The sequence below is a fragment of the Muscardinus avellanarius genome (genome assembly GCF_963383645.1).
Source record: "Muscardinus avellanarius genome assembly, chromosome: 13".
Classification (NCBI taxonomy): Eukaryota; Metazoa; Chordata; class Mammalia; order Rodentia; family Gliridae; genus Muscardinus; species Muscardinus avellanarius.
The window spans coordinates 22,370,906-22,397,142 of record NC_137799.1 but is presented as its reverse complement, the minus strand read 5'-3'; the positions used below and the strand labels follow the sequence as shown (position 1 = coordinate 22,397,142).

Below are 26,237 nucleotides of genomic sequence, written 5' to 3'. Positions count from 1 at the left end.
GGGAAAGCAGGGGCTGCCCCAGGGCTCCTCTGGGAACTCAGTGATCCCTACCCCATGCTTCCTCCTTATTGCTGTGGTCTAGCACACTGATGCACGTGTTCTGGACCCAGTACCCTGGGCTGGCAGAGACCTCACAGCGCAGTGTCTAATTATGGCCTCGTTAGTCCAACTGCATGGCTGCCATCTGCCTCTTGCACTGGACAGCCAGCTCTGTGGGCACAGAGCGCAGCCTGGCCCCTCCCTCGGGGCCCGAGGCCTCCCACAGAGCAGGACGCGGTCAGTGCTCCGGAATTATGTGTCCATCAAAAGAAGGTAAAGCTGAAGGCCCTCGTATGTCATGATGTCCTATACTCAGGCTCTCCCCCTGAGAATCCCGCCCCAGGCCCAGAGATTCCCTCCTGGAACCAGCCAGCCCGCTGGGACCATCTCAGCCCCATCAGAATTAGCTACCTCCTGGGACTGGCCGCCTTAGTTTCCCAGATAGAAGGGCAGTCCCTCTTCTCAGGAGCCTGTAAGATGGCAGCCTTCCAGTCTGGAAGGTTCCTGGCCCCTGGAAGTACTGCCCTGGCTCTGCCCCAGGGACGAGGTGTGGCCATCTCAGATGAAGGCTGGTCTGTGCTGTGGACCCTAGTAAAGGATGGTCTCCTACAGCCCCAAGCATGTGTGTGTGCCGGCAGGACTGGGAAGGCAGAGGTAGAAAGGGCAGGGGGCAGGCAGAGACGCAGAGGGCAGGAGAGGCTGAGGACAGGGCTCAGTCTGGGCTGGCCGAGGCGGGGTGCCCTGAAGATGGGTGTGGGCCTCTTGTGCCTAGCTGTTTCTGTGCATACAGCTCAGGGTGGCTTCCACTCGGGCCGAGCTGCCATGGGATGGACACTTACAACTGAGCCCGATATTAATACCACAGGTGGGTAGGCCAAGGCGGTCTCAGCCCCATTTTATAGATGCAGAAACTGAGGCTCAGAGAGGGGCAGCAATGTGCTCATTGAGACACAGACTCAATGCTGGAGCTGGAACTAGAACCTGAGCCCTTGCCTCCCAGACCAGGGCCCTTTCCTCTGCCACCACGTTCCCACTGTTGGGGCCTCAGGGGCAGGTAGCTCTTGCCCTGTTGTGATGGCCATTATGCTGGGGAGAGGAAGCCTCAAGCTCTCTGCCCATCTCCTATTCCCCAGTTTCGTGTACAAAGATGCACAATAAAACATGTGTCCAGCTGTAGTGGATGCTGCCCCAGGAGGTGTCCTAAGCTGTCCCTTCCTGACCCCTGGGGCAGCTGCATTCTCCGAGTCAGCAGCTTGGCAGGCAGGCTGTGGGACCCAGCTTCCATTGCAGCCGCCCACTGGGATGGAGCAGCAGCGCGAGGGGTGGAGGTGTGACCAGGAAGCCGCAGTGATTGGCTGGGTCCTGCCAGGGAGCAGCAGCCAGAGGCTTCCCGCTGCCCCAGCCGGTGAGCCCTCAGATGTACATGGGGTGGAGCCCGCTTGCTTGGGATCCCAGGGCCAGGGGTTGCTGCCGATGGGGATGGATGCCTGTCTCTCTGGAGCAGCACTTTGGGGGCCAGTTTGGGTCCTGGGGATTGGCGGCAGGGGATCAGGGCCAGCGTTGGCGAGTGTGTGTGCACGCGAGGAGCCGGCTCAGCACCTCACAGGCTAAAGGACAGACGAGCTGGCTGAGGACTCTTGAGACATCCCAGACTCCTCGGGTGAAAGTGGTTTGGGAAATCACAGAGTTTTCTATTTGATGGAAGAAAAAAATTCAGTCCCTCTCCGGAGTGGCAGCGGCCGGTTGGACAGGGTGTGTTTGGGAAGGGCGCTTGCTGGAGGAGGAAGAGGAGGAGGAGGAGGAGGAGAAGGAAGAGGAGGAGGTGGAGGAGGAGGAGGGACAGAGATGCAAAGGTTCTGAAAACGCTACCTAGATGTGGGAGGTGGAACCTGGTCATTTGCTTCTGCCTTTCCCAGCAGGTACCGCTCCCCTGGGGAACTTGGGTAAGTCCATAAATAGCTCTGCTGACACAAAGGAGCTCTGTCTGGGGAAGGCAGCCGCTTGACACGGCCGTCCGCCTGCCCGTCCGCCCGCCCGCCAGAGCTGCCACCGCCAGGGACGCCTGCCCGCCCGCCCGCGGGAGGAGCTGGGTAGAGACCCGGGCAGGCAGGCTGGCAGCAGCAGCAGGCAGCTGGGAGTCGCCTGAGTCCCTGCTGGAGCGTGCTGGGTAGGTGCCTGTGTGGCAGGGGAGTGTATGGGGTAGGGGCCTCTTGTCCAGGCTGCCCGATGCCCCTGTTTCTATTGTTTCTTCCCCAGGGCAGCCATTGATAAACATGTTTCGACTAAACCGGTTGTGTTCCCAGATAGCTGTGTGTGTGTGTGTGTGTGTGTGTGTGTGTGTGTGTGTGTGTATCAGGGTCTAGGGGGCATGCTTCCACTGTTTGCTGCTCCCCACTTTTGGGCTAACTAGCCAGCTTTTCTTTCTGGGAGGGACAAGGAATGTTCAGTGACCGAGAAGTCGGGACGCTGCCTGAGGAGGGAGCGCTTGGCCGGCAGTGTTGGCTATTGTGGACGGGATGTTGGCCACACACCAGGCACTGGGGGTGGCAGCTCTGCCCAGTTCTACTGGGAAGGAAAGAGGAGGTCTCCGAGGCTAGCCTTGGGGGTTACTTCTGATCCCTGAGATTTGGATTTTGCAGAAATGTCCACGGGAAACACAAGCAGGCTTGCTCCGCCTCTGAGCTCAGTGCCCCTTAGGCAAGCGCCTTTACCTGCTGCTTTGGCTCTGCTGAGACCCATTGGAAGCGCGAGATTGTGGTGGTGGTTAGAGAGTCACTCAGTCCACAGAGCTAGTACTGCAGACCAGCAAAGGCCAATTCTTTCCTCAGCTTGGAGCATCCACACCTCTGTTCGTGTGCTGGGCAGAAGAATCTTTCAATCCTGCTGCCCAGGGCTGGAGGAGGAGGAGGACCTAGGCACAGGGAGGGGGAGGGACCTTGTTCAATTTCGAGCAGCAGGTTTGTGGCTGAGCCAGACCAGGGTGGAGGACTCCTGCCTCCCAGCACAGTGAGGACAAGACATGGGGAAGACACTACCCCGGCCTGAGCTAAGAAATTCAGCGTGAGATTACTGGCCTGGTGCAGGACCACCAGGCCCCGAGGTGACTCTTGCAAACTTTTCACACCCTGATGCCCAGCCTGTGGCTGGGGTAGTCCTGGCTCCCCTCTCAGGAAAGCTGGAGTAGGCGCATCTCCGGAGGCCAGAGCTGCAGAGGCTCATCCCCTGGTGCCTGCAGGATCCCAGCCAGGGCACTACAAGTCAGAGTCAAAGTTTCCACCAAGGTCCCTTGAGTCCTCTGTGCCCAGCCCAAGGGCACCTCCCCTCTTCCCCTGCCCTAGCTCGTGGCATTGCTTAGCCCTGGGCGGGCCCTCTGGGGAGCCAAGTTCCACAGCAGGACTCGCTTGGGCCCATCCCTGCATCTGAGAAGCAGATGGTGAGGATGGAGACCAGGGTGGCAGTGACCCCTGGGTGGGAAGGGTCCAGGGTTTGAGCTACAATGTCGAGGGGGCTTCCGACTGTAAGTACCTGCTATCACTGAGACCGCCGCGCTTCCCAGCCAGCTTCCGTGGGTGCTGCTCCATCTGCCTGGAAAGCCCTTCTCTTCCCTTTCTTCCGGGTCTTAATCCTACCCAACTTTCACAACTAGAGCAAGAAAGTTGGTCCATTGGCGGTGGCAACCCTGGTGGTGCTTCATGCCCTATTTATGCAAAATGTGGGCCTTATTCATCCCTTAGTCACCCAAGGGCTGGGCCTGGCCTGGAGGGGGTGTCAAATTGCCCTGCCACTGGGTGGGTTAGCTTATGTCTGATGAGAGAGTGGGCACTGCCAGCTTGTGGGCCTTGAGGAGCGTCTGCCTTAGGAGGCCCCAGTCTCTGCACGCCAGGGCTGCATCCACAGGGCCAAGGGGCTAGGGGCTGGGTTTGACAGAAGGTAAGGTAGGAGGGCTTTTGACTTGAGCTTGGCTGAGGTCATAGGGAGACCTGCTCAGGGGTCATGCTAGGCTGGGTGGCATCCACCCAGTTTGGGCCGTGGAGGGTGCAGGAGGCAGCCTCCGCTACTTTGAACCCTTGGTGCTCGTGGTCCTTTGCACAGAGCACAGGGGCTCAGGCTCCGCTCCCAGGACCCCCTAAAATGGTAGCAATGATCTAAGGCTGGATCTGAGGGATTGGTCCTCAGCCCCATGGTCTTCCTGGCTCTCCCAGAAGGGGGGCAGCTGGGGAGGGAGTGCCCATGCCAGCCGGCCCCTAGAGACCCTGAGAGTTGCTTCCCTTTTGGTCTCCAAGGTGCTAGAGATGGTGGAGTCAGTTTGTCTTCTGGATAGAGAGAAGACCGAGGCAGGAAAGGAGGACATTGCTTAGGGTTATAGGCAACCCAGCTGCAGAGCAGGGGTCAGATCCTAGGACTCTGGCTGCCTAGCCAGGGCTCTCTCCACTGCCCCAGCTGGAGGTCTCGGGATACCAGGGCTACTTCTTGGGCTCTCTCTCTTTGGACTTCCCAGTGACACACTCCTTTTTGGACCCTTAGACTGACTGACTGGAGCCCTGCTGTTCCCTAGAAAAGTAATGTGGGTGGCAGGGAAAGCCCAGGAGACCATGGCCCCTGCTCCCTGGATGACCTCAGGCAACGATGCCTCATCTGGGGTCTTTGTTTCCCCGTTTCCCCGTTAGAACAGCCAGGGACTGGACCAGGTATTGCCAGCCTCTTTCAACCATCTGATTCTGGAGTTCTCTGCAGACCCCCTCCTTTTCCTGGGCTCCAAGAGTCAGGGGGGAGGCCAGGGTTTGGCTTAGCAGGGAAGCAGCCTCTAACCTTTTCCTCAGGCGCCTCTGGGCAGGAGCCTTCTCGTGCGAGCTGCAGCCCAGGCCCCGGCTGGGAGGTTTGTTGTTTGTGGATCCAGGCCGTTTCCAAGATGTCATTGCTCAGGGAAAACCATCATTCCTCCCAGGGATAAACAAGGCCGCTTATGGCTCAGCCCCCTAAGCCTGGAGAGGCTGGAGCCACTCAGGGCAGGCCAGCTGGGCTCAGCCCCAGGGAGCCGCCCCCGTCCCTGCGTCCCTGCACAACCGGCCGCGCCCAGGCATCCAGGAGTGGGGGAGCAGGGTGCTGGGCCACACGGCCACACACCACTTGGGAGATCAGAGCTTCCAGGCCCCGAGGAGAGAGGTGAGAGAAGAGGTTCCCAGGGTGCCCTCTTCCTCCTGGCCGTGGCCTAGGTCGTCCCTGCAGGTATGTGGAGAGCTGCCAGGTACACCCTCTGCTCCATATGGCCCAGGGTTTCTCCTCTCTCCCTGTCCCCCCTGGGCCAGCATGCTTGCACCTGGCACTGTGGCTAGACTGCTGCCAGGGAACTGTCTGTGCTCCGCAACTTAGGTGGGGTATGCAGTAAGTTACATGGGACTAGACTGGGCTCTTCACGTGTGGCAGGAGCCGTGCTATCCATGGGGTTCGCCTCAGGCCAATGGCAGAACTGCTGGCACTCAGGACAGGTAGCCGAGGGTGAGAGGACATGGACAGGGGCAGGAAAGGGGCTTAACAGAGCCTCTGGGGGCCAGATGGCTGGAGGGAGCCTTGAGGAGAGGCTGGGTTAGCCGGGGAAGTGCTGGGAACACAGGTGGTGTGGCCACCATGCAGGTGTCTGGCCAGGACAGGAAATTTTTCCTGCTCAGCCCTCAATGAGTGAAGGTCCTGGTGGGTCCACATGGCTTCCTGCTGTCCTCTCCGCCCCCCTCTCTCCCTGCTTTTCTTCCTTCCTTCTGCACCGATGCTTAACCTACTGTGTGCCATGTACTTGGCCTTTTATTTTTAAATTTCCTTTGAGATGGGGTCTTGTAAGTTGCTCAGGCTGGCCTCAAACTTACGATTCTCCTGCCCCAGTCTCCAGAGTATCTGGGATTATAGGCTAAATGGCTCCATCTTTAATCTAGTGACAGGGATGGGCAGGTAACAGATGGAAACAGCACACCTTTGATGGGGATGCACCGGGGCTGAAGGACCCCTGGGGAAGCTTCAAGCCTAGCCTGGGAGCCCCAGTGAAGCTTTTTGCCTAAGACAAAGCTGAGTCTGGTTGTGTAGACACGTGCCCATCCTGGTTTATCCACCCCTTTGCAGCACTGACGTGATTTTTGCCTGGATGTAGACATTGTTTCTCGCCGGTCCAGCGACGCGCTCCTCCTTGTCTCGGGAGGCTAATGTTGGGAGTCATGTTGGGAGTATGGGCTGTGGACGGAGGATGGGCAAGACACTGAGCGCTGAGCGCCTCTGCCTGCGTTTCCTTAGGCGGTGGTCCAGCCTCCTGAGTAAATGAGATGTACATTAAGGCTCTTGGTCACACCATGCATGCAGACTCATTTAGCAACCCTAATCTCATGGGTGGCTGTTAGGAAATGCAAGGACGAGGGTGAGGTGCTTGGTATGGGCGGGGCCTGAGGAGAAGGCGGCCAGCAAAGGGCAGGCAGGCACAGCTTCTGCAGGGGAGACAGCGGAATGCCCGAGCAGAGATGAAAGCAAAGGCCAAGGGGTGAACAGAAGAAAGAGCCACTGCCCGGCAAAGGACACTGGGATGAGGCTTTTGTTTGTCTTTGAAATAAACCTTTAAAGCGTACTTACAGAGGGTTTAAAAGTGTACATCTGGTGCATTTTCACAAAGTGAACACAACCATATAAGCCCCCCATCCAGGCCAAGAGCTAGAACCTTCCAGTACTCCGGGAACCCCAGTTGCTCCCACCTCCCAGGCAACCCGTGTCCTGATTTCTCTCACGGATTACCGTTGCCTGACTTTGAACTTTGTATAAATGGAATCATTGAGTAAATAGTCTTTCGTGCTGATTTCTTTCCATCAGCATTTCAGAGGTGAGAGTCGCCAACACGATTGCATCCGCAAAATCTCACTGCTGCCTGGAGCTGCGTTGTATGCGTTTGCCGTCGTTTACCCACTCCACTTCTGATGAGCATTCTGCCTGTTTTCAGCTCCAGGTTATAATAGGCAGCGCTGCTATGACTATCCCTGGACGTGTCTTTTGACCCACTATCTCTGCTTTCTGTTGGGTAAATACCTCCGGTTTGCAATTGCTGAGTCACAGAGTTGTGTATAATTAGCTTTGGTAGATACCATCATATAATTTTCCAAAGCGTGACACCAGGACACCTCCTTGGAGCTGTGATGAGAGTGCCCGTTGCTCCAGATGCTTACCAACATTATTGGCATTAGATACTGCGATACCTAATTGTGGTTTTGATTTACATTTCCGTGATGACTAATGCGGTCAAGTACTTTTGCATACATTGATTTGCCATTTAGATAACCCCTTTTGCAAAGTACCTGTTCAAGTCTTTTCCCTGCTTTATTATTTTTTTTCCCTATCGGATTGTCTTTTTTTTTTTTTATTGGTTTGTGGGAACTTAAAGATATTCTGGCTATGTCTTAGTTGTTAGATAAATACATTGTGAATATGTGTTCTCATTCTAGGGCTTTTTTTTTTTTTTACTCTTTTAAGGGAATATTTGAAGAAAAGTTCTTAATTTAATGTAGTCCAACTTGCTGATCTTCTTTAGGAAGTTTGTTGAGTTCTGTTCCTTTGCTTATTACAAGGTTATGGCTATAATGCTGTCCATTGGTATCTGGGGATTGGTTCCAAGCTATACCATGGATACTGGAATCTACCCGTATTCAAGTCCCTTATACAAATATGGCATAGTATTTGCATATCACCTACGCACATCTCCCTGTACACTTTAAATCATATCAGATTACTTTTAATACCTGATACAATACAAATGCTATGTACATGATTATTATATGTGTGTTGCTTAGGAAATAATAAGAAAAAGGTGTCTATTTTTATTGTGGATATTTTTTTTCTGAATTTTTAAACTCTAGTTGAAAAAGTCTGAAGATACCAATATGGAGAGCATATTAATTTTTTTCTCTTGTGGAAGTTTCATTTTATGTTTCATATTTAGCTCTAAAATCCACCTGAAATAGATTTTTCTGCACCATGTGATGCAGAGGCCAAGTCTCTTTTGCCCGGGTGGATATCCAGTTTATTAGAGAGACCAGCCTTTCACTGTGGGAAATTGCCGCCTTTGTTAGGAATCAAGGAGGATGCACATATGGGGAGGGGGGCTGGAGTTTGGAGTAGGGATTCACCAGGTGACAGGGAGGGAAGGGTGCTCTAGGCAAGAGGCAGAGTGTGAGCCCAGGTTTATAGGCGCAAAGCAGCATGGCTGGATGGAAAGCAGGAGAAAAGGTGCAGTGAGGTTGGCCAGGGACACAGGAGAGGGGCAGGGGCTTGGCCCCAGAGGGCTGTGCGTGGGGTGGTGAGCAGGAGGAGAATATACTTAGGTCTATGGGAGGACAAACCTGACTATATGGGACAGAGGAAAGGCCCTCAGTGGGGATGGTAGGAGGGTGTCCAAGCCAAACCCAGCTCCCGCCTCTCTCGGCAGACGGCGTGCATCTGATGGGGGAGTGGGTAAAGCAGGAGTGTGCTTGTTGGGCACAGGATTGCATCTGTGTCCAGTGTGTCCAGATGCCCACTCCAGTGTCCTAGGGCAGAAGAGCCTCCCTTTTGCCCCCTTCCCACACCAGCCCCCCTAGCATCACAGGCCCTGAAGGTGGAGACATTTCAGGAATGGCGCAGGCAGGCAGGCAGGCTATGGCTGGAAAGGGGGACCTTCTGCTTCTCCTTTCCTGCTGCACCCACATGCAGGCCTAGCCTCCTCTTGGGCTCTGAGATCTGACCACTCTGGGCTGGCTCAGATTCAGAGCCAGACAGACCCCCTTTGAAGAAAATGAGACCTGGACAGGGGAGTGACTTGTCCTGGCCACACAGTGAGCCAGAATGTCTGAGCCCAGGAGAAGACTGAGCATAGACCCATCCGCCTCCCTAACCTCCAAGGACTCTTAGGCTGTGATAGGGGTCAGAATATGTCAAGCACCCGGTCTCAGAATCAGATGCAGAGGAAGGAGCTAATAGGAGAAATAAGCGTGGTTACTGGAATTTGCAAATGCTCGTTGAGCATCTAATTGCCAGGCCCCACAGTAAGCATTTTATGTGGAGCATCCTCAGTGCTGCGATGTGGTCACTAGGTATTTGTATCGCCACTTTGCAGATGAGCAGATCCAGCCTTGAAGAGGTTAGGCAGCCTGCACATGGGGTCCGAACCCTGACTCATCGGTCTCTAGGCCCCAGTTCTTTACCATAAAGCCTTTCCTCCTCCACCTCTGCTCTCAGAGGGCTCCCTGTTCACTGGGCTAGTTTGGGGATGGCCCTTGGTGCCCACCCTTGAGCTGGGGGGGGTACAGCAGCCTTGATTGGGAGGCATCCCACTGCCCCATGGTTGGCAAGTGGGAGTGAACCCCAGGCCTGCCCAATTCCAGATGCTAGCCTTGTGACCACAGCACAATTTAAGCCCTTCCCTGGGGTCTTCCTGGTGTGGCAGAGCTTCTTTGTTTGATCAACCTAATACAGAATACTGCAGAAAAACCCAATTTGGAAGGGGTCCCTGGGAGGAGACAGTTTGGAAGGGTCTCCAGGCATGTGGAACACTGCATGTCACCCCCAGCTAAGTCAGACTCCTGCCCCAGCCACTTGCAGTAAGAGCAGGGCCCTGGCATCTGCTGCTGCCCACCACTCCCAGCAACCTGCAGTGCCAGGCCCAGGTGCACGCAGGAAGCGCTCTCTGAATGAAAGGAGAGAGGGAGGGAGGGAGGGAGGGAGGGAGAAGGAAGTGAAGAGGACAGGAAAGGAGGTCAGGGGGTGGTAGCAAAGCAGACCGCCCCTTCTGCTTTGTGCGCACATGCATGTGTGCCCTAATAGCGCTACCTCTTCGGGGCCACTTCCTGCCCATCCCACAAGCCCCGGTTAGACACTTCCTCGCCTGTCCTTGCTGGAGGGCTTTGGGCTTCCCTGCTGCTGCCCACCTGACCTGCTCTGTGGCCCCAGGCAGGCCTTAGGCCTTGGCTCATCAGGACCAGGGCCCTGGCTTGTTCCCCGCAGACCCCTGGAGTTACTCAGTAAATACCTACAAAGCCCAGCCATGTACAAGTCCTGTGCTGGGCACTGGAGGCAAATTTCAGAAAGGCACGGTCCTGCCCAGAAGGTGCCAGGGCCAGGTCAATCCCTCGTGTGCACCTGCGCCCCAGGGGCTGTGAAAGCACAGAGGTGGTGGGAAAGACAGACAAGGCTTTCGGAGAAGTTGCTGGGGCAAGGTATGGTGCAGCAGGGAACCCGGGGGAAGGCAGGTGGTGCTGCCGGGCAGGAGCACAGACGTGTTAAGAAATTTGGGACTTGCCCTGAAAGCAGTACCTCCTTAGGACTGTGGGGGTAGGGAAGGTGGAGTTAGAGATAGTAGAAACAGATAATAATGAAAAAGATGGGGGTCATTAATTGGGCACCTGCTGTGCACCAGCCACTGTGACAATCCCTTTACATACAATTACTCACTTCCAACAACCCTGTGAGCTTAGTCTCACTGGTTCTATTGTGAAAATAAGGAAACTCAGGTTAAGTAACTTGCACAAGATCAAAAAACAATTAAGTAGAGGAACTCTAGGGAGACAAGGGAGTGAGTCAGCTAGGAGGGGATCCAATGCGCCAAACACTGCTTTCAGTGTAAGGACCAAGTTTCTTAACATGTGTACTCTCCTGCCCCGTGGCACCACCCAACTTCTTCCAGGGATCCATCTTTCCTGCCACCTCTGTGCTACCACAGGCCCCTGGGCGGGGGTGCACGGGTGAGAGCTGACCTGGCCCTTGCGTCTCTTCCCATAGACCTGGCATCTTCAGGACAGGAATGTATCTTGCCGCTGTCTGGCTCTGGTGCCCGGCACAGGTCTTGGCACATGGCTGGGCTCTGAAGGTGTTTGCTGGGGAGCCCTGGGCAGGGGGGAACAAGCCAAGGCCACAGACCTGCTGAGCCAAGGCAGGGCCTACCTGGGGCTGCTGAAGCAGGGCAGGCCGGGCAGTGGCGGGTGAGCCTGGTGTATCTAAGTGGGGCTCATGGGATGGGCAGGAAGTGGACTTGAGGAGGTAGAGATCAAGGAAACGAGGGGATGAGGGCACAGGGCCGCCGAGGGGTAGGGCGCCAGGTTGGAAGCGGGGCGGTGGTGGAGCCCATAGGGGCTCCTCTGGAGCTGAGCACCGGGGCTGGGCCGGGGGCTGGAGCTCTCCCCGCGCCAGGCCTCCCTCAGTGCAGTACCGCGAGGGCCGGGGAACCTGCTCCCAGCTCGCTGCCTTTCCCGGGGGGAGAGCTGGAGATATAGAAAGCTGTGGACGGGGGCAGAGAATGCGAGTCTGCAGCCCCACTGTTGACGCTGTGATGTCTGTGGCCCCAAGAGAAGGGGCCGGGCAGGGCTGTGCCAGGGAAACAGTTCTGAGCTGGCAGATGTCCTCTGGCTTGGTCTGGTGACAGTGCAGGAGGGGGAAGCTTCCTAGGGAGTGTCTTCTCTCTCCTCTGGGATTTCCTTCCCTGAGGGTTGGCTTTGTCTTGAGAGCTCCTGACCTGGGCCGAGCTGCTTCTCCACTGGGCCTTGGCATTGCTGTCAGTACAGTGGGGCTATGCCTTGCTCCCCACTGACCCATGAGTCATGGCATCCTCAAGGATAGGGCAGTTTCACCCCGTGGTCCAGTGCCTCCTCTCCCCGCTCCCTTCTCCATGGATGAGGCACATGAGTGGTTAGTTGCCAGCTCCCCTTCCTGGACGCAAGTCAGGCCTCTTGTGCGCAGACTCCCATTATACAGGGAGCGGCGAGCGTGGGATTGAGTCCTAGGCTAGACCCTGGCCTGGACTCTAGTCTCGATTCTGTCGTATGATCTTGGGCAAGTTGTTTGCTTTCTCTGGGCCTCGGTCACCTTGCTGTCAGCTCAGGCTGCTCCACAGAGGCATCTGGGAGTTAGAAAAAAGTAAAAAACAGGCCTAGGCCCATAAGCCGGGTGTCATGGCGCATGCTTATAATACCAGCATTTGGGAGGCTGAGACAGGAGGACCAAGGGTTCACAGACAGCCTCAGCTACTTAGTGAGGCCCTTTGCAACTCACTGAAACTCTGTTTCGAAATAAAGAATAAAAAATAGGGCTGGGAGTGTAGCTCAGAAGTAGAATGCCCCTGGGTTCCATCCCTAGTACCACAATAAATAAATAAATAAATAACCAACCAACCTGGGCTTTTCTCTTAGGGACTCTGATCTGGTAGGTCTAGAATTGGGCTCCCTGTAGGTATTTTTAGATGCTCCATGGGTTATCCTGAAGCGCACCTCTCTGATGAGGACCAACAGTCTCCATCAGTGTTTCAAACCTGCCCGTGTGCCTGACTCACCTGCTGCCTTGTCACGGTGTGCATCCTGTTACATGTGGTTCTCAGCTGGTAGGTGTGCAGTGGGGCTTGAGAGCCTGTGCTCCCCGCAGCTTCCCGCAGCAGTAGCCGCACTTCGCGGAGTGAGCCTAGATGGTCCTGTGAATGGCTCCCTCACTCACTCAGTCACTCAGTCACTCACTCATTCACGAAACCCTTAAGGTGGGGAGTGGAGAGGCTGGAGGACGAGGCAGAACCCAGGGTCTTCCAGCACTACAGACCTGGACTGTACTGGAGAGGCCTTGAGGAGCCACATTGAGACTTTTAAGTTCAGGTTGACGTGAGAAGGCCCCCCCAGGCAGGGCCCGGGCGCAGCCAGCGGGCTCCAGGCCGCCACTCAGGCCGTGCTACAGGCGCCCTCTGGGTCCTGTAGCACGGGACATGGAGAGAGTAGAAGTGTCTTTTATGAAAAATGAAAAATTAATTTTTTAGACTAGTTTTCAGAATTGAGCAGAAAATACAGAGTACCTACGTGCCCTCAGGGCCCACCACTGACCTCATCCCCATTGGAAGTTTCCTGAGATTTGACGAGGGGCAGTCCTGAGGCCTTGGTAGTGGGCAGGGGGTGATTGTTAATGAAAAGGAGAGAATGATACCCAGGTCCTTGGTTTGGGCGACTGGCGGTGGCATCAGGCTGAGCCACTAAGAGGAGGAATGGCCTCAGGGACAGGTCACACAACCTGGGGTACATTGAGTTGGAGGCACTGACAGGGTATTAAGGGGGAGATCCTTCCTCTCTGGGCCTCCGCTCTGGCCCTCAGGAGGCCTCTCACAGGCTGGCCTCGCCAGCCCCTCCTCTCTCTCGGCACCTCTTGCTCTTCTTCACATTGTGGCGGTGGTCGGCATTTATCCTGCGTTTGTATGGGTGGCTTGGTTAATGTCCCTCCCTCCTCTTAAGCCCGTGCACCGCACCAGGGTGCAGGGACCGCGTCTTCGTTGTTTTCTGTTGGATCCACCAGGTCTAGAAAGTGCTTGGCTGCAGAGCTCCTCGAGAGGACTGTGCGAGGGCTTGCCCATGGGGTGTCGTCCCAGGAGAGAGGTCCAGGCGGGCCGTGTGCCTGGGAGGCATCAGTGGCCCTGTGGTGCGGAGGCTGGTTGGAGCTCGGGGAATGGGTGGTACAGGAGGGAGTGTGCAGGAGCTGAAATGAGGGCCCAGAGCAGGTCCTGACAGGCAGGCACAGTGGGCCACGACGGAACAGAGAAAGGCTTATTTAGCAAATCGCTCAATCCAGGGATGGAGAAGTCAGCGCCAGGCTGCGCTGGGGTGGGCATGGCTATTACTCTCGGAGCACTTTACTTATTGGCCACGCAGCGCCAAGTTCTGGAGGTACATTAGCTAATATAGTCCTCTAACAGCACCGTGGGGAGGTGTTATTAATCCCACTTTATGGCTAAGGAAACCGTGGTTCAGAGAGGTTGAGCCCAGGTCCCCTAGCCAGTAAGCGTGAGGCTGGGCTTGGTCACCAGATCTCCCACCTCTGTCCTTCTGGATTTTCCCAATGTGTCCAGTTGAAAATGGGGACAAGAATGGCCTGGAGGGTCCCTGGACTGGCAGTGACCCAGAAGCTAGGGACCTGGAGCGTCCCAAACTTGAAGGAACAGCCCAAGTGTGAAAGCCCAGCCTGGAGGCCCGAGGCGGGTCAGGGATTTTAAGGGCCTCTCCCTTTCCCAAGAGACTTCCCGTCTCACCAGGGTACTTTCCTGGCCTTTCTTGGCTCTCTGGGAGATACCCTCATCCTCTTTCATGGTGGAGAGAGCCAGACATTCCAGGATCACACAGCTAGCAGAGGATGGGGATGGACGGCAGCCCAGGTCTCCTGACTTTACATCTAGTGGCCTTTCGGTAAACTCCTGGCTGTGTGCAGGCTGCCCTGGGATGGAGGCAAAGCCCAGGGGGAACCCCCACCCTGCCAAAGGAGGAAGTGGTTTCTAAGGGCTGAGCCGGGTACCTGGTGGCTCTGATGAATCATCAGGGAAGAGCAGCAGGTTGCCTCTGGGGTCAGAAGTCCTGGGTTCACAGTTAGCCTCTGTGTGACATCGGGCAAGCCACTTCCAGCAGCCCACTACCAATCCCTAGACCCAGTAGCCCTTGGGTCTGGGGACCGGGAGCCACGGCTGGTGTGAGCAGATGCTCTGAGCAGCGGGCGTTCTGAGCAGCATGGCGGCCACCCTTCCCCAGCCTATTTCTTGCTCTGGATTGCATCTGGGAGAGGATTTGATTAGATCCTAAACAGCGGCTCCATTTAGAGGGCCTGGTTCATTTCCTGTGTGCTGCTAGCAGGCGAGACAAGGGCAGAATTAACCCTGGTCCAGCCATGCCAAAGACGTGATGGACGGAAAGATACAGACCCCCTACAGGAGGGGGGCCAGCCGCATCCAGCGCTCTGGACCCAACGGGTCTCTGGGGCACCCCGGCTGGACTCCTGGCTCCCCTGAACTCTCTCCATTAAAGTGCTCCCACCTGCCTTGGGCCAGGTGCCTAACTTCTGCTCTTCTGCTTCAACGAGGACGGCACTGCATCTGACTTGTCCCTGCCACCCCCCAGGACCTCCCCGGGCTCTGCAGAATGCATGAATGCACACATGCCCCGCCCCCACATCGTGCTGGCCCTGCCCAGAGCAGGTGTGACGCAGACATCTGTGTCACTGTGTCGTGACCCGACGGCCCACGCTTGCCATTCATTCTGCAACCTCGCCCTCATCTCTCTCTCTTCTCTTACCTTAATTCACTCCCGTGCTTGCCACCTGCCACCCCTGGGGTTCTCAGGTCTCCTGTGGCTGTCCCAGAGCACCCTCAGGCCACCCCACGCCAGCTCTCCCAGGAGCGCAGGCCTGACCAAACTTGCCTGTGGTGGTCACAGCTTGTACAGCCCCATGGGGAACAGCGAGCTCTGGGCCTTGTCTATGGACCAGCTGCTCCTCACGGGATAGGCTCAGGCCCCTGCGGCGCTCCCAGCCTGTTGCCCCCCCCCCCATAGGTCTTCCCTAGGGCCCTAAACCTTCTGTGTAAGGAGCCTGGGAAGGAGACTTAATCCTGTATCAGCCTCTGACTCCTTATGTAATTCCCTTACCCCCTGGGGCCTCAGTTTCCCCACCTCTAAAATAACATGAGCCTACTTATAGCCACCATCATGTCAAATGCTTTTCCTGGGCCTGGCTCTGAGAGGGAGGCTTACCACAGCCCCGAGAGTCCAGTGTGATGCCCCTGGGGTCCACTCCAGTTGAGGAGACAGAGGCTCCGGGAGGTTGCAAGCCTTGGCCAGAGACACCCAGCTAGACACTACTTCCCTCCACCTGTCTGGGCTCTGAGCAGAACCGCTGAGCAATCTGGGAGCTTCATCCTGGGTGCTTTCTTAGCCGGTCCCTCAGGGTAGGGCCCTCAGGGACTGGCACCCCTGCTGGCACGGCTCTTCCCCTCCTGGCTCTGTTTGGTTTGGCCGCTGTGGCGAGGGCAGGGCTGGCGAGGCAGGCTGACTTGCATTTCTGGTTTGGGGCCTCTCGCTGCACTTTCCCTGCATGGACTGGGCGGGCTCTGCCAACAGGCACCTCTGGGACAGACCTGGGCCTCACCCGCCCACACCCTCTGGCCCAGGAAAGTGGAAACACAGCCTGTCCCTCTCCGTGGCACGCTGTGCCAGGCCCTGCAGGCACCGGGCTCCTGCTTCCTCCCGTCTTCCTCAGAGGACTGTGAGAGGCAGGTGGGGGGCCTGGCCCGGGGGGAGGGTTGCGAACGTGGGGCTGCTGTGGGGCAGTTAGTGTTTCCTGGTGGAGATGCACCCTGGTGGGTGGGGCGATGGGTTGGGGACTGAGACTAGCCCCAACCCATCAGACTTAACTCCTGAATGGTGCGGGTGGCTTTGGGCAAGTCTAGGCTGGGACCTCAGTCTTCCTGTCTATTGAGTAGAGGAGTAGAGGGTCCCTCTCTTTCCACCTAGGAAGAGCCTGGTGGGCTGAAGCTCTTAGTTTCTAGAAGTTCTGGATTGGGGAGCTGGCATCACGGTTGCCAGCTTTGGTTCTGGGCATTGGGCAGAGTTCACGTCTATGGGCACTTGAGGAAAATATGCCTCTGTTGAGGTCCTTGAATTCTGCATCACCCTTTAGACCCACTCATAAAACCACTTGGCCACCAGCACCAGCATCTTCTTTTTTTAAGAGCTCCATACACTCTGGAGTATATTGCCCTGGTTTGTCGCTTGGGCATGTCCGTTATCCCATTTCCTAAGTGGAGACCTGGAGGCTCAAAGGGCTGGTGACTGTGATTCTAGTTGGCCTTGTCCTGCTGTGTGATTCTAGGTTGGCCTCTGCCCCTCTCTGGGCCTCAGCCTCTCTGTCTATTCAATGGGTGTGGGGGTTCGATCACTGATGTTTTAGGGTTTGGGGCTATCAGGTCTGGGGGGTCCCTGGGTGGTCAGCTCCCAGCTGCAGGCAGGAATCACAGGGCAGGAAGGCTGTGGAGTCAGCGGGCACCTGTCTCTGGCCAGGAAGCTGGAGGCTGGATCTGTGCCCAGTCTGACTCTGGCAAGATCATCCTCCCATCCTGGAGGCCTCGATCATCCTCCAGGCAGGCCTCTTTCACTTTCAGGCTCCCAGACAGTGGCTCTTTTCCCCATCCTGCCCTTCACATTTGCTCTGGGGCTCCCAGCTGCCAGTGTGACCCCTGACCTGTGTGTGCAGCTCCCTGCAGCTTCCCGAGCCATTGCATGTACTCCAGGTGAGAGGCCTGGCTGGGCTTCACCAGACTACTCCACAAACTCAAACCCTTCTCAGCTTAGGTGCAGCCTTTTGCTCTCAGGGCAGCTGTGCAGTGGTGGATAAGTCACTGCTCTTGGGACTCAGTTTTCCCATCTGTCAAGTTGTCCATGGACTGTACAGCAAGAGCCTGTAACCTATGTTCTGTGGTTCCTTCCGCCAGCATGTGTGTGTGCATGCTCCACTGTGCATCTGTGTTTGTGAGTGGATGTCGGGCCTTCTGCTTTCGTGTGGTCTAGGTGGCTATGGCCTTTCTTTCTTTCTTTCTTTCTTTCTTTCTTTCTTTCTTTCTTTCTATGTTGAACACAGGGGCATTCAACCTCCAAGCTACACCCCCAGCCCAATTTTTTTATTCTTTATTTTGAAACTGGGTCTCACTGAGTTGGAGAGGGCCTCACTAAGTAGCTGAAGCTGTCCGCGAACCGGGATCCTCCGGTCTCAGCCTTCCGAATGCTGGGATTACAAGCGTGCGCCACCACGCCTGGCTTGGCTATGGCTTTTTGAAGAACAAAACCTGGGCTCCAGCATTCCAAGTCCTTGAGTGTAGCAAGGGTCTCAGCCCAGGCCCTAGACCTGCTTCTCCATGTGGCTTAGCCCCACGGACACTCCTGATGTTCTCTGGGCCCCAGTCTCCCTGGTTTTCAGACTTTCATTAAGGGAAATATTTTCCCCTTTGCAAATGAAATCTATAGTCGGAACCCAGCCAACCCCCCAGAGGTCCCCTGGTGTTTGCTGGCAGGAAATGCTTTGTTTTTGTTTGTTTGTTTGTTTTTCTAAAGAGTTTGAAAATCACAGGGTGGGTGATCCTTCAATGAGGTTCTGTGTGTATCTGTGACATCTGGTCTGTCCAGGTGTGGGCAATATTTTACAGTTCTGGTTTTATTCCAGTTTCCTGGTTTCAAAAAGATACTTAACATTTAGAGCAAATTCTTGTTTGAATGACTCACTCAGATTTTTTTTTTTTTTTAAATGTTGGTTCTGGTAGAGAGATTCTTTGACTACTGTCAAGATTCTACCGCTTAGTAACTGCGCTGGCTCCGGGGCTCAGTGTGTTTCTGGTCCATGAAGGCTCAGACTGCCTGGCCTCTCCTTTAATCACAGGGGAAACATCACCCCATTTCCTTTTCTGTAAGATGAGGACGGAGATGCTCCCTTACAGGGCGGTGGGATGAATCATACAAGGTGGGGTCTAGACTGGTGTGGCACCTAACACACAGCGGAGGCCAGGCATGTTTTGAATGGAGCAGACATTTCATTACGAGTGAGCAGGCAAGGGTGGGGACCCTTACACCAAGGGGCTCACAGGTGGACAAGGAGCCACGTGGACTTTCTGCCTGACTTGGTATCAATCAGCCCCCATGACAACTGGCTTGTGCACCCTGCCTGGCCTCTCGTGGCCTCTTCTTCTGAGCCTCCCTTCTTTGCTTTTTGTTTCCCAGATGTTTGAGACGGAAGCAGATGAGAAGAGGGAGATGCCCTTGGAGGAGGGGAAGGGGCCAGGCGCTGAGGATCCCCCATCCAGCAAGGACCCCTCTCCTGCCCAGGACTTGCCTCCAGAACATGACCTCCCACTCAACAAGGACTCCTCTTTGGGGCAGGAGCCCACTCCTGGCCAAGAATCGCTGTCCAGCAAAGATTCAGCTACTTGCAAAGAACCCCCTACAGGTCCAGAAGCCCCATCGAGTGGGAACTCCCTCCCAGGCCGGCTGTCTCCTCCGGTCCCAGACCTCCCACCCTGCCAGGACCCTCCTGAGGGTCAAGAACCTGCTCCTGGCCAGAGCCCTCTGCTCAGCAAGGACCTTCCTGCCTCCCTGCCTGCTCAGGACCTTCCACCCTCTCAAGACCTGCCTCCCAGCCAGGTCTCCCTGCCAGCTGAGGCCCTTGCTGCAGAGACCACCAGCCCTGGGGACCCACCTGCAGCCACTGTGGCTCTGCCAGTGGCCTCCAGACCTGCCTTTGTGATCCCTGAGGTCCGATTGGACAGTGCCTACAGCCAGAAGGCAGAGGCTGAGGGGGGCAGCTCAGGAGAGGAGGAGGATGCAGAAGAGGCGGAGGAGGGCGAGGAAGAGGAGGAGGAGGAGGACACAAGTGACGACAACTACGGGGGGCGCAGTGAGGTCAAGCGCAGCAGCATGATCGAGACGGGCCAGGGTGCCGAGGGCGGCCTCTCGCTGCGTGTGCAGAACTCACTGCGGCGCCGGACACACAGCGAGGGCAGCCTGCTGCAGGAGGCCCGCGGGCCCTGCTTCGCCTCCGACACCACGCTGCACTGCTCTGACGGCGAGGGCGCCTCCTCCAGCTGGGCCATCCCTTCGCCCCGCACCCTCAAGAAGGAGCTGGGTCGCAATGGGGGCTCCATGCACCACCTGTCCCTCTTCTTCACGGGACACCGGAAGGTAAGAGGGAGAAGAGTAGGGCGGCCGGGCACAGGACACGGGTAAGGAGGAGCCACCTGTCCTACCCCACTGTCCTGTAGGCCTCCCCGTGAACCCTCAGCCCACTAGACAGAAGATGACATGATGCCCAGAGCAGAGCTTAGACTTAGACCCAGGACGTTAGGATTTCAGATGCTGGGTCTCTACAGCTCCATCATTCTCTGGTTCCCAAGTAGGTTGGGCCTGGCGCAGGACATTGTGTATTTGGATTTAGTCTTTTATTTTTGAGACAGCATCTCACTGAGTTGCGAAAGGCCTCACCAAGTAGCTGAGGCTGTCTGCGAACCACGATCCTCTGGTCTCTGCCTCCCGAATGCTGGGATTACAAGCGTACGCCACCACGCCCGGCGTGTAATTTGGATTTAAAGGATCTGAGATAAGCCAGATGTGGTGGCACATGCCTGTAATCCCAGTACTTGGGAATCTGAGACAGGAGGATCGCAGGTTCGAAGACTGCCTCAGCAAGTAGTGAGACGCTCATCAGCCTAGTGAGACCCTGTTTCAAAAGAAAACCAAAATGGGACTGAGGATGTAGCACGGAGGTGGACTACCCCTGGGTTCAATCTCCAGTACCACAAGGATCTGAGGTAATAGCCTGAGAAGAAGAGTTACAATATAGACTAGAAATCCATCAGCCAACAACAGCAAAGTTTTTTAAACCCCGGGCCAGCATTTCTCGAAGCGATTTGCAGTAATTCATTAATTCTCACAACAGCCCTATGCAGTTAGTATGTTTGTGCCTGTTTGCAGATAAGGCAACTGGGGCATAGAGAAGTTATCTAACTTGTCCTAGGTTACGCAGTTTATAAGCGTCTGAAACAGAATTAGAATCTGGTCCCAGAGCTCTTAAGCGCCCCGCTATTTGTCTCACACAAATATTTATAAATAGCTAAATAAGTGTTTATGGCTCTCCTGCTGTGTGCCAGGCCGGTTCTCAGTGCCGCAGCAGGGGCTGCAGAAATGCGTGAGGCGGCTCTCAGCCTGTGAGGGGCGCGTTATCCCTGCGGGTTGGGAACGTGGCCTAACGGGCGATGGATTGCGCCGTGGCCTTGAAGCCCACCAGCCAGTTGGAGTCTGGGCCTTGTCTCTGACTGTGTGTCCTTGGATGAGTCACTCAGCTCCTCTGAGCCTTGGTTTTCTTCTCTAGAAAGTGGGGGCTAATCGCACTCATGTCCCAGAGTGGGTGAGGATGAAGCAGAGGAGGCCGGCGCCCATGACATGAGCGACCTGGGGACATGAGGGACATGGTGCGGGCCCTCTGGGAACAGTGGCTCCGCGGAAGAGAAACAGCAGTGAAAGCGTTGTTATGACAACTGGCCCAGGCTAGATGGGAGTGCAGCAGATCCTCAGAGGCCTGGACGTTCAGGATACTCCCCAGGGCCCTCCGGGAAAGCCTGTGGAGAAAGATGCCCCCCAGCCTGGCCTGGAAAGTTGAGCAGGTTTAGAATAAACAGAGGATGAGGCAGGCATTCTTTGACAAGAGCAGGGTAAAGGGCAGTCCTAAGGGGCCTTGCCTGCTGCCATTCCCTGCCCCAAACTCATGGCAGACATCACTAATAGACCCCAGCACACTTCACCACCACGCTGGGTCACAGCCTCCGCAGCCTTCATAGCTTCTTGGCCACTAGCAGTCAGGCCGAAAGGGCAGGCTGCAGAAGGGGCCTTGAACTTTGGGCCCAGAAACTGGGACTAGATCCTAGTTTGCTCATCTGTAAGCATGCATGGTTCTCAAAGCTTGGTGGGCCCCAGAATTCATGCGTGGGGATTATTCATGTGTGACTTCTGGTCCTCAGCACCAGGCCTCTAGAATCAGTATTTCCAGGGATGGCTTAGACCCTGCATTTTAAACAACCCTCCTTCCCCTCAGGGGATTGTGATGCTAACCTAAGCTTGAGTAACATTAACATCGGTCATCTCCTGGGTCAGCTGCTTCAGGAGAGAGCCCAAGACTCTGTTCATCCAGGGCCAGGCCTTAAGACCACTCCTCTCTGGGGACTGGCTAAGGACCAAAGGCCCACCGGATACCTTAGGCCTCCCAGTCCTGATTCTCCCCACCAGACTCTTCCCATTTCTGTTCCTTCTTCCACCCTTTTCCCAACACAGATATAAATTTACACACATTTGTGTATACATATATGTTTTCTTTTGGTGCTAGGGCACCAAAAAAAAAAACAAAACAACAACCAAACAAACCCCAGGGGCACTTTATCACCAAGCTACACCTCCAGTTTTTTTTTTTTTTTTTTTTTTTTTTGACAGGTCTCACTAAGTTGCCCAGGCTGACTCTGAACCTGTGACCCTCCAGCCTCTGCCTCCCAAGACCGGGGATTATAGGCACGAGCTACCACGCCAGTCAGGTCCGTGCATGCACTTCTCTCTAGTTCCCCAGCTCCCTTGACCCCAGCTCCTATTTTGGACAGATGCTTCCACCCAGAAGTCCAGCAGGCCCGGGCCAGCTTTTTTTTTTTTTTTTTTTTTTTTTTGTATTCAGAATTGAATCCAGGAGCATTCTACCTGTGAGCTTTATTCCCAGCTCTATTTTATTTTTAAATTGGAAACAGGGTCTCACTAAGTTGCTGAGGGCCTCACTAAAGGCGAGACCGCCTTGAACCTGGGATCCTCCTGTCTCAGACTCCCGAGTACTGGGATTATAAGCATGCGCCAGTTTCTCTTCCATCTCAGCTTCCTCCTTCTGGGGTCTAAAGTTCCCACTGCCCCCCCACCCCACCCCGCTCTGCTTTGGCCTTTCATTTCTTTCTTAGGCTCCAGTGATTCAGAGGGAGCCTCTGAGGCTGCCCCTGCCCCTCAAGTGGCTACCCTCCTGTGCAGTCTCTGCTTACCTGGCCTCTAGCCCTTCATCCTCCTTAGCCTGCTGCCTCCAGCCGGCAGCATTGGTGAGGAGCCCATCCCAGGAAAGAGGAATTGAAGCCTGGCCAGAACACACACCAGGTCTGGGGCCATGTCGCACTGGTAGCCTTGGGCAAGTCTCATCCCTCCCTGAGCCTCAGTTTCCTCCCTGGAGAAGTGGGTATGATGATAATACCTCCCACATAGGGTTGATGGGAGATTAACTAGCTTGATGCAGGGATTTGGGGTAGTGCCTGGCACTCAGCACCTGCCATAAACGGTCAATGTCCCATTCACAGAGACCCACAGATCTCCCTTCTGACCTGCACAACATTGCAGCGAGGCGGTTCTTCTTACAGGGGGGCTAAAGCTGCTTCATCCTGGGCCACACCGTGAGTCATGATGGACCTTACGCCATCTAGTCCTCTGCACCTCTACCCCGAACTCTGCACAGGTCATGCCGAAGAGGCCCTGGGGCAGGAGGGCTAACAGGGTGGGGGGGCATGTTTCCCCATGATGTCGTCTTCCTGGCTTGGGCCTGGCTCTCCTGGGAGGGTCAGCGACAGGCCACTACTCTCAACCAGGGGAGAAGGCTACGGAGCCAGGTGGCCCCAGGTTCAAGCCTCAGCTCGGCCTCCTCCTTCCTGGCTCTGATCTTGGCCATATTCATTGCTTCTTTCTCGGAGCTCCAGTTTTTTCTTATAAAATGGGAATGTAAGGTCCTCTTGGAATTGTCTCCGGGATTCAAGGTAGCAGCCGAGGAAAGCTGTGTGCCAGCGACATGAGGGTGTGATCACGGAGGATGTGGGCCAGGCTGGGTGGGCTGCCGTGTGGACAGCTGTGGCTGTCCAGAGCACAGGCCACAGTCCACACTTGGCCCCTGCTGCCTGTCCTCCCCCACCCCCGCTGTCACGCTACCCTCGAGTGTCCTGAGCGTTCTATCATGAGCACAAGTGTTAGAACCACAGACCTCAGAGGCCATCTCGCAGGTGGGCACAGTGAGGTCCAGAGGTAGGACAGGCCATTCCTGTTACCTAGAGATAATGGGGCTCCTGGGTGGAGTTGAGTTGGTGCATGGCGCCCCCTGCTGCCAAACCCCGGAGGTCCAGCGGGCAGGTCCAGAGGTCTTTATCTGCCCCTTCTGTGGAAACCAGAGCCACCCCCCCTCCCCGTACATTCTGTGCCTGGGCCCAGGACACAGTTATTGAATTGCACCCCTGCCTTGGTTCAGCTCAGGGTCACAGGTTCAGCTCAGGGTCACGGGCCATGCTTTCATGGCAAGGAGACCACTGACAGCGGTCCTTCCCTGGCCAGGCTGGCTTTCTCCCCCTGCAGGCCACTGGCTCTGTCAGGGGCTGCTAGAGGATGCCAGCCCTGCTGCTCAGAGCCTCCCACCTAGGTCAGAGGGTCAGACAAGAGGGCCCTAACATGCCCTCCAGCTCCAATACATTATAGCGCCTCAATGCTCCTATTTGTAAAAAGCTCAAGGCAGAATTATTTTCCATATCTAAACAAGCGAGTATAGAGTTTAGATCCACTGTTTTTACAAGGCCATGTGGGCCCCGGCCTGGCATCCATGGATAGTCAGGTAGTCCCAAAGTCAGACCAGAGCCAAGAGGGGAAGTCAGCTGGGGCCCCAATCACAGAAGAGCGCTCAGTCTCCCTGGGCTCTGTAGCCAGATGCCAAATTCTGTGTACTTTCCAGCTTAGAGAGCCCAGGCAAGTCACCGCAGGGCTCCAGCCCTCTGGTTCCTCAGTTGTGAACCGGGCAAATTGCAGCAAATGGCTCTCAGAATTGTTGCAAGGACCCAGAAAACATGTTAAGCCAGGTGTGGTGGTGCACGCCTGCAATCCCAGCATGTGGGAGGCTGAGATAAGAGGATCATAGGTTTGAGGCCGGCCTCAGCAACTTAGTGAGAACCTGTTTCAAAAAAAAAAAAAAAAAAAAAGGGTGGGAGTATAGCTCAAAGATAGAATGCTCCTGGGTTCATTCTCCAGTACAAAAGAAGAAGAAGAAGAAGAAGAAGAAGAAGAAGAAGAAGAAGAAGAAGAAGAAGAAGAAGAAGAAGAAGAACAACAACAACAACAACAACAACAACACATGTTAAAGCACTTTCTTACAGCGCTCAGTAAATAATGACAGACCCTAACATAGCTAATGGTTCCCATGTGATTTACCTAACCCTCACCTGATGGCCATAGGGCAGGTCCAATCGTTACCCTCATCTTGCCAATAGAGATACTGAGGCACCAGAAGGGGAGGAACTCAGCCGAGGTCAGTTAGCTAATATGGGACTCAACTAGGATTCATATCCAGGCAGCTTAGAACCTACCCTCTTAGTCACTACTATAATTACACTTATAATGAGAGTGAGAATTGTAATTATTATTCCAAGAGGTGGTGAGCTTCCAGTCCCTGGAGATGGCTGGGTGAGGCCAGGCAGGCCCCAGGGATCCCGCGGGAGTTCAGGGAGGGCGGGGTGGCTCTGGGCTGTCCTCCATTCCCCTTTCAGCAAGGCAGGGTGGCAGGAGATGGTGAGGAGCAGAGGGGCAGGAACAGCCCTGTGGCTGCGAGGCCCTGGGCGTGCCCCGCTGCCGCTGTGGGAGGAAGACCTTGGGGCTCCCCTTCCATGGCCGAAGGCCACAGCCTCCCTGCAGACTGGGGAGTCCGGGTGCTGGGAGTCACAACTCTGTCTCTCCATCAGAGCTGTCTTCCGGGCCCACAAACCCTCCAGGGTGCCGGGTTTCCCTGGCTGCGGGGGCCCGACCCCCAGGAGCAGAGCTGCCCAGGCCCCTGGCAGGCTGCGGAGCTTGGCCTGGTCCTTGCAGAAGATCCCTCCCAGCAGTGGAAGGAAGAGCGTTTCCCAGCAGCGCTGAGGCTGGGGGCAGCAGTGGGTGGGAGTGGTCCCCTGGCCCATTGTGTGGGGCTGATAAAGTGCGGAAGCTGAGGTTAGAATGGGAGGAAGCCCAGCGCAGAGGCCCATTCCCACGGGTGGGGGCTTCGGGCACTGCTGAGCCAGGCCCGCTGGACCTCAGCCTGTGTGTGTGCCGGGGAGATAGCACTGACACCGGGCAGCTGGGCTACAACAGAGGGCACCGTGTGCAGCAGGATGGGGCCATGGGGGCCCAGGGTTCATCGCCATCGCTGCATGGGCCATCGCTGCAATCCTGCAGCCGAGGGGCTGGGCACGGTCTCCCGAGTTGGTGGAAGCGGGACTCATGCCCAGAGCCTGCCCCTGACATCACACAGCCCGGGGCGTGTGCCTCTGCGTGCACGTACACACACGTGCTGATGGCTCTGGTGGGATGGCCACTCAGGAAGGAGGAGGCGCTTCCCCGGAGTCTTTCACTGGAAAATGTGAAATGGGCCCCATTTGACCAGCAGCGTCCTCTGGTGGAGAAACAGAGGCTCTGCATTCTGACCAGCTTCCCCGTCTAGCTCTGTCTACTGGGGACCCTCCAGGGCAAGTGACTCAGAGCCTCTGTGTGCTGTGTGGACTTACTATGAGGATTAATGGGATAGCAGCTAGCTTATGCCCATTGCAGGGGCTGACCTATAGTGCCAACTCCATATATTGAAAGTTCCATCCATCCATCCATCCTCTGTGGGTGTTCCTGAAACCAGTAGTTTCCTCTGCATGACTATGTCTGGAATAAGATTGCTTTCTTTCCAGAATCATGAACATGGCTTAGCCCATCTTCTTTATTTTACATGAGGAAACTGAGGCCCAGGGTGGTTCTTAGGAGGAGTCCTCTGGCCGAGGTCCAGCCCTGGTGGCCTCTGCCCGGACTTGAGACATAGGTTCACTCAGGGGA

The 26,237-nt window shown here is 55.7% G+C and overlaps 1 protein-coding gene across 5 annotated transcripts in view; it reads left to right on the top strand.

Annotated features, from left to right (window-relative positions):
• RGS3 (regulator of G protein signaling 3) overlaps positions 1 to 26,237 on the top strand; it is a gene marked incomplete at both ends in the record, with an annotated part of 136,983 nt that overhangs the window by 103,817 nt on the left and 6,929 nt on the right. For 3 of the 5 annotated variants that reach the window (XM_080709628.1, XM_080709629.1, XM_080709630.1), the window contains one exon: positions 18,579 to 19,535. The exons of 1 other annotated variant lie outside the window; for it this stretch is intronic. In XM_080709628.1, coding sequence (XP_080565754.1) covers positions 18,579 to 19,535 — 957 coding nt within the window. Of the gene's footprint in view, positions 1 to 1,737; positions 1,792 to 18,578; positions 19,536 to 26,237 lie in introns of those variants that run through there. One more of the 5 variants, XM_080709634.1, reaches the window with a different exon arrangement.